The sequence below is a fragment of the Eucalyptus grandis genome, chromosome 1 (assembly GCF_016545825.1).
Source record: "Eucalyptus grandis isolate ANBG69807.140 chromosome 1, ASM1654582v1, whole genome shotgun sequence".
Classification (NCBI taxonomy): Eukaryota; Viridiplantae; Streptophyta; class Magnoliopsida; order Myrtales; family Myrtaceae; genus Eucalyptus; species Eucalyptus grandis.
In genome coordinates this window covers 5,448,616-5,456,387 of record NC_052612.1, presented here as the reverse complement: position 1 = coordinate 5,456,387, position 7,772 = coordinate 5,448,616, and the positions used below count along the sequence as shown (strand labels likewise).

Below are 7,772 nucleotides of genomic sequence, written 5' to 3'. Positions count from 1 at the left end.
CGCCTTGAAAACCCACGCCTCTTGCAATTCCAGACATGTGTTTCGGAACATGTTGAGAAAAGTTGATCACATGTTGGAATCTGACACATGTTGACCGCGTGTTAAAATGCATCTAAATGTGTCGGAGTGTCCAACACAACATGGAAGTTCCTAGAACATGTCAGTGCGTCATAGGCTAGAAATCCTGGAACAGTGAGCCAGTGAAAATAGATAACCCGCAAGTTGGCACAATTACTTAAGAAATCTTAAAGAAATCCTATTTGTCATAGCAAAAGGCAGGATAATATGCAATTAAACACTACAAAATTAGAAAACCACCCGAATCATGTCAAAAAGATAGATTTTGAGGCCAAAAACGACCTCAGATATATGTCTTGATTTGGCCGAAACATTGCATTCTGAGCCAAACATTTCCATTTGGTATTGCAGGCCCCATGGCTCTATCCAGATCGAACATTACAACTCGGCTCATCGAAATATTGTCGAATTGAGTTTTCAATTCGAGCCCGCCTTTTGGACTGCGTTCCATAAACTCTTCAACAGTTACATCCGTTCCAAATAGGAACAAGAACTCCAAATTACACCTAGAATACCAAAATCTGATGATCGCAACAATAGAGGAACAAGAACAAGGCTGCATAGATGACTATGAATGCGAGCTTAAGTTGCACATTCTCGTGTCAGAGGCCTAGGTTAAATCAATTTTGCATGAGCTGCCTCGTTCCCGTCCCAGTAAAGTATGCATTACAAAATTTCCCCGCTTTCTAGTGATCAACCAGAGTCAACGGGAGGAGGTGTTGTTTGGGGCATTGGAAGAGCGATTTTCAAGTTCTTTATTGCCATGTTCTTGTCCGCTGGTATTCTATTTAACAAATGAGTGTACCACATGCGCACACATTTACACGTCAATGTCATCCTATATATGGGTGTGTGAGGACGGGGAGGCGGGCACATAAAAAACGCGCACAGAGAGAGAGAGAGAGAGAGAGAGAGAATGGCGTATAGCGGAGTAGAGGGGAAGACGCTGGAGTTTACGCCGTCGTGGGTGGTGGCTCTAGTTTGCTTCAGTATAGTCCTGATTTCTCTTGCTGTCGATAAATTCCTACAGTGTGTTGGCCAGGTGTCCGTCTTTTTTCGCTCGTATCACCTTCTTAAAGACTAAGCTCCAATACCATATCAAAGATTGCTTGCGTAACTTAACATTGAGTTTACCGTCGAATTGATGCAGCTTTTAAACAAGTCTGAATGGAAGACGCTTGTCGGTGCCTTTCGAAAGATCAAAGAAGGTGAAGGATCTATTTTTGTCCCCTTCCTTTGACAACGCCGAATTCTTACGGATACGCATATGAATTTGACATTAACGTTGTTGGTGGGGGCGCAGAGTTGATGCTGCTGGGGTTCATATCGCTGCTCCTGGCGGTGTTCCAAACTAGAATAGAGAAGATCTGCATACCGGAGAGGCTTGCCAACGTGTGGCTTCCTTGCAAGAAGCTCGAATCTTCTTCCACCACAGCCCTTTTCACTAATTTCTTTCGGTCCAGTGAAACGCGAGGACGCCGCCTCCTCGTCGAGACTTCTCCTTCAACTGATTTCTGCGCTGAAAAGGTGATTTTATGTCCCCGCCCCGCCCCCTTGAAGCTCTGTCTTCATTAACGCTCTTTTTTATGTATTGTCCTTACCCTGACGATGGAGATGATATTAAGTACTGCCAGAGACATAAATGCCAGTTTACTGATCTGTTTATGAAATAGGACATTGCACTGTAAATTGAACATACTAAATAATCGGATTATGTATTTCAAAGATCCATCAATAGTCCGATGTATCTTTAAATAAATCGACATAATCAAGTCTCTGCACATCTTCGGGCTTATGAGACAGTGATCCGAAGATTATACGAGAAAGAGATATAATTTATATCTTATGATAGATATTTCTGGTGCAACTTCTACTTTTCTAGGGGAAGGTGCCATTGCTGACGGCTGAAGCTCTCCATCACTTGGACATCTTCATATTTGTGCTAGGTACCTTCCACGTGATTCTATGTGTGATCAAGATAGTGCTTGGATACGAAAAGGTATGGCTTGCATACTACATTCCATATCTCTACCAACGTTTATCGGACCAATTCCATGACGCCCGCCTTCCACGTTGCTGTGTTCATTAGATACATCAATGGAACAAATTGGCCAATCATGATGACTATCACAAACTGCAACAAGGTAAGCGAAGACCCTCACACTAGACCTATTTACTTCGCGAATTTCTGGTATGAACCATCTCCGTTTCTTGCGAATCTGATTGAAGTGGTCATATCTATATCGTTTGGAGCTGCAGAATTACTAGAGGAGCAGAAAGACCGAGGTTGTCTCGCTAACCTAGGAAAAAAATCGAAAGGGCTTGGCTGGATGGTAATAGTCTCTACGAGTCTCTTGATATATAATGCAACAATACTCTTCATTGAAGAAGTTCATGTCGAGCTATAGATTTCTCTTTATACATTTTGGTATGTTGCAGTGTTCGTTTTTCAAGCAGTTTTATCCTTCTGTGACCAAATTCGAGTATCTCGCGCTTCGTTTGAATTTCATGGTATGCCATTCTTCTGCAAACGTGTAACTCGTCTTATGCCCTATTTCTGTGAAACGGCTTACGCAAAACTTACGTCTTCTCTACAGGCACGCGATGTCGATAAGCCGAGGGAAGATTTTCAGTCTTCTCCACAGGCACGCGATTCGCATCAGCCGAAGGAAGAATTTCAGAACTCCATAATCGATGTCGTGAGAAAGGATTTTGAGAAAATTGTTGGAATCGGGTAATTACTGATTAGTTCCCCTCTCTAGCTATCTAAGCGTTCTTTTGATTTTGGAAAATATAACTCGACAAGCAAATAATGGAATAGAAAATGATGGAAAAGGAGAAAGGAGATATCTAACTAGATTGACAAGAAAGAAATCTATTTCATTGGACACTTTTGCTATTCTCTTTCTAATCTGGTCCCGAAAAACGGATTTTTTTTTCGTGTCCACGGATTTATGATAGAGTTGATAAGTGTAAAAAATCTTTTGGTAAAAAAGAAATACTATTTCCTAATTTTTGGGTAACTTGTAGGTATTTCACTGATACTTTTATGAAATTATTAACTCATTTTATTATTATTATTATTATTATTTTTTATTATTTTTTATTATTTTTAATAGTTTACAAATTACCCACTTTTCTTATCTTTTACAGTCTTTAGTTTTGCCTTTCTTATTAATGTTTCAAATTTGCCAACTCTTTTATGAATTTATTAACATTTTTTGGTAACTTACTAATTCTTTTTTGATTAAATTATCAACTAGTTTCGAGTTACTTACCAACGTTTAGTTGGCTTTTTTTTTATTTATAAATCTTTTTACCAACCTTTTTCGTCTTTCTTACAAACTTCTTGAATTATCAGCTCTTATATGAATTTACCAATTTTTTTTTATTAGCCTACCAACTATTTTTGATTTATCATCTCTCATCTGAGTTGCTTACGATTTTGCAATTATTTATTTTCTTAAATTTAGCAACTTCTCTATTGAGTTGCTACCTGTTATTAGCGTTAGTTACAATCCAGTTAAATTTACCAACTATTGAAATACGAATCTTAATTGTACTGTTACTAACTTTTAATTATCTTTCTTACCAATTCTTTAAATTTACTATTATTTTCAGAAATTACCAATTTTAATTAGAGTGATTACCAAATTTGTTCATTAATTTAAAAACTATGGTTTTGTGAACTCTTGCTTGGATTAGTTACCAATGTTTATTTAGTTTAAATCAAACAACTAACTTCTTTCATCTCCACCCAAACAAAAACTTCTTCTAGGGTGTACCAACTTTTGGTGATTTACCTTTTTTCCAATGGCTTAAATACCAACTATTATGTGACATTACCAATTTTTATTTGTGTCACTTACCAACTTTTCTATGATTAAGTGCCGAATAATTTTGGGCCGTCAACTCCATTTAGGTTTTTTACTAACGTTTATTTGTTCTTGTTATTAAGTTATCAGCTTTTCTATTGAGTTGTTACATTTATTGGCCTTGCTTATTTTAAAATTTACCAAATACTTTTAGAAACTACCAACCTTAATCAAAGTGATTAGCAAATTTCTTTGATTAAGTTACTATGATAGTGACGATATTGAGGATAGTTTATTCTATTTCGAATTACCAAATTTTATTGACTTTATTTATTAACGTCTTAGATTTACCATCTATTATAACAAACAATGAACTGTTTTTCTGTGATTATTCTCCATTATGAGTTGCCAATTAATTTTGGTTTATCAACTCTTATTTGAGTTACTTACCAACATGTTGATTCTTTTTATTTTTTCCAAATTTTACAAACTTTACTATTGAGTTATCACTTTCAGTTATACTGCTTAACGACATTTTTTTCTAATGACTAGGTTAGCTGTTAGTCTTGTGTTACCCAATTTTTTTTCAACTTATTAACTTATCTTATTTATGAAAAAGAAAAATATTTTATCTTTCGATCAACTTTACCTTTCTTAAAAATGCCTATAAATTCAACTATTATATGACATTATCAACATTTCATTTGAGTTATTTATCAATTCTTTTCCCTAGTTAAATAACCCAATTGAAAAAGTTGGTAAATTAAAAAGAACCAAATAAATATTAAAAACTTACACAAATTCATGGGAACCCCAACCTATGAAGCTATCCTTTGCTACATTGCCCCATCTCGGTATTCTGGTTGATACTTCTGATAGATCTCTCTCGAATCTATCCTGATGTTGCGGATTGGGTTCCCATCTTGGTGTCTCTCCTATTCTTCTCCTCTTTGTGTCTTTTCCTTGTGCGAGCCACAATGTTGTGTGCTCTTTGCCCTTGGCCGTTGTCTTGGCCTTTTTTGCTGCTGCTTTTATCTGCAATGTATCTCTCTTGCAGCTCTTCCCCCCCTCCCCCTTTTTTTCTCCCCTTGGCCCTGGCCCCCTTCCACTCATTTGGATTTTCTGTCCTTCTAAGTGTGAGAAAATTCCCTTTGTTGTACTTCTGTATAGCTTTTTGTGCAAAAGTCTATATACCTATTACATTTTACCAAAAAAAAAATTAAGTCAGTAAATTCATATAAGAATTGATAAGTCCAAGTTGTAGTTAATAAAGGTAAATAAAAGATGGTAAAATATTATAAATATTGGTAATCAAAAGAAAAATGGACTCGGCAAGTAACTTATTGAGAGTTGGCAAGCCAATACTATGCGTTAACTTAATTAGAAAAAAGTTGGTGAGTTACATAAATTTACATTGGCAATTTCTAGCAAAAGTTAATAAATATATGGGTTGCAAACCAACGCAATAGTGGATGGCTAAATAGAAAAGCTAGTAAATGAAAAAAAATAATTAAATGTGTGTGAGTAATTCACTTTAATTTGGGGTGGTAATCATATGAGAGTTAGTATATTCGAAACATTTGTAAAAGTAGGTAAATTAGTACAAGGATTGGTAAATCCCAAACTATAAGAAATGTTGGTAAATTATTAGCAAGTTACTTAAAACAAAAGTCAGGGGTCTTTTTTTATTTATTTATTGACACTAACCATTTGTTAAATCAAAGAGAGTGAAGAATTAAAGCAGTAGTAAACAGAAAGTGCACTATGGCTTATCACAAGAAACAGAAAGTGCTGAGCTCTTGGCTTGTTGGTTTCTGTTTTTGGTCATTGCAGTTGGTACTTGTGGATATTTGCAGTGATCTTTCTGCTGGTGAATGTGGCAGGTGAGTGACTCAGGCACATGTTACGCAGCATTATATTGTTGATGAAAGTTATAATATTCACTTATCGAATTACGCTGAAATTGATATTTTCTGGTCCACGAAGTGATATTCCCTTACTATCATGTAGCGCATAGAACCTGGCGAACTTGTTAGCATGAGGACAAATGCCAATCGATTGACCAGAGAGATTGCATTTGAAATTTAATGGTCCGGTAACAAATGAAATTGATTAGACACTACAACCATCTCTAAATAAAAAGTGACAACTGAAAATAATTCATCATTAGAAGGATGATGAAGGTCAACACATTTTGTTCCAAATGTCTATTAACCAAAGATTTTCCAGTAGCAGATCTTGGTGAGCAAAAATTCCTTCATGAAGCTCTCATATCATATCTCCATTTATGTCTTGACAAGTTTTTTTATACTTTTGCAGGATGGCATGCGTACTTTTGGATATCTTTCATTCCGTTGACTGTAAGTAGTGATATATTACGGGTGATTATATTTGCTGGCCCTTGAAGATATGGCATTTTTCTCATCCTGGAATTCATTCCAGAGACTGAGTGTCCTTAAGAAACATTTCAATCTAAATAACAAGACGTGTCATATTGTAAATTTCTGAAAAGATATGTTTATTTCCCCAGTGGAAATAAAAAGACTCCACATCTAACTAGGTTTCTCGCTTCCGCGCAGCTTTTGCTCATTGCCGGCACCATACTGGAGCGTATGATAACACGACTTGCAGAAGAGGTCGCCCAAAAAAAGAGCGAAAAGGAGGTTGTCAAATTTCGAAGGGGTTATTTCTGGTTCCGTAAGCATCAATTCGTCCTCCACTTGATTCACATCGTGCTATTTCAGAACTCCCTAGAGCTTATCTTCTTCTTTTTTGTATTGGTGAGCCTCAATATGCCTCAGATTATCATCGTTGGTATTAAGCTAAGTCTTGCCATACTGGGGCAATTCCAACTATATATTGCTTTCTCGTATCTCTATGCAGTTCCAATATGATTTTCACTCCTGCATCATGGGAAGGGCTGGTTTTGCTGTCTCAAGAATAGTAATCGGGTAAGGCTACTGATTGCTCATATCCTTATCCTTCGATTATCCCTATGTGCCATATTAGATCGATTATACGAACGCCTACGTCAATCAAATTGACTTTCGTAGCATGTTTTGCACAGAGCCTTTGTCCAGTTCATGTGCATCTACAGAACGCTACCCCTATACGCAATTATGAAGTCACAGGTATGACAAACCTACGACATGCTTATGAGTTGTGATAAGCCAGAGTTTAAATTTGTATACTAATGATTGGAATCGATATGCAAACCCTTTTTTCGGTTCAGTGTCGAGATATTCATTCGGGCAAGAACCACTCCAGCGAAGAGGAAGACATGTGGATTGTGACCCAGATTTGGAACTGGTATAATGGAAGGAAATCAAAGAGGGTGGCCACAAATGAATGCGCCGAAAATGGTTCCAGACATAGGTCTGCAGGAACAACCGAGCAGATGAAAGGTGGTGAAGTGGAATTAGAGACCAAAGCAGACATCGAAGCGCCAGCAATCCGAGAATGTACATCAGAGGCGAAAAACAATTGAGAGCTGAAATGGATTTAGTCCAAACATGTTTCCTTCTATTTTTTCCGTTGGCATTACGCTACATGTACACATGACGAGAGCAAGTCTCTTCGGACAATCATCCTTTTTTATCTCAATTCATACTGCTTAACTATTTTGGTCATCATCTTTGAGGCTACTCTGATTTGGACGATTTGAGTGATGACAGTGGAGGTAAAAATGTGATTTCTCACTAAAAAAATTGATTTAAAGAGAAAAAAATTATGTTAATTTAACAACAATAGTCAAATTTTTTTTTTTTTTTGTCCCACTCCTCTATTCTATGTGCATATGTGTGCGGTGCTCACAGGGATCAAATCCTAAACCTAGTATTCTCTGGCCCCACCCTTGCAATCCCTTTACCAGCAGAGCCG

The 7,772-nt window shown here is 36.8% G+C and overlaps 1 protein-coding gene across 1 annotated transcript; it reads left to right on the top strand.

The window, feature by feature from the left end:
• The first annotated feature begins 984 nt into the window (after positions 1–984).
• LOC104452341 (MLO-like protein 15) lies at positions 985–7,567 on the top strand. The gene is made up of 14 exons (XM_039309681.1): positions 985–1,120; positions 1,229–1,286; positions 1,382–1,605; positions 1,961–2,077; positions 2,168–2,222; positions 2,338–2,411; positions 2,518–2,589; positions 2,676–2,812; positions 5,727–5,776; positions 6,213–6,253; positions 6,473–6,673; positions 6,777–6,844; positions 6,961–7,024; positions 7,126–7,567. Exons 1-14 carry the CDS (start codon positions 995–997, stop codon positions 7,378–7,380), a joined length of 1,542 nt encoding a protein of 513 aa, XP_039165615.1. The 5' UTR covers positions 985–994; the 3' UTR covers positions 7,381–7,567.
• Positions 7,568–7,772: the final 205 nt, after the last annotated feature.

Excerpts from the sequence above, each read along its gene's own strand:
- LOC104452341 (XM_039309681.1), top strand. The coding sequence starts at position 995 with ATGGCGTATAGCGGAGTAGAGGGGAAGACGCTGGAGTTTACGCCGTCG. Across the intron at positions 1,606-1,960 it reads CTGATTTCTGCGCTGAAAAG|GGGAAGGTGCCATTGCTGAC; the intron begins GTGATTTTATGT and ends CTACTTTTCTAG. Across the intron at positions 2,412-2,517 it reads CGAAAGGGCTTGGCTGGATG|TGTTCGTTTTTCAAGCAGTT; the intron begins GTAATAGTCTCT and ends GGTATGTTGCAG.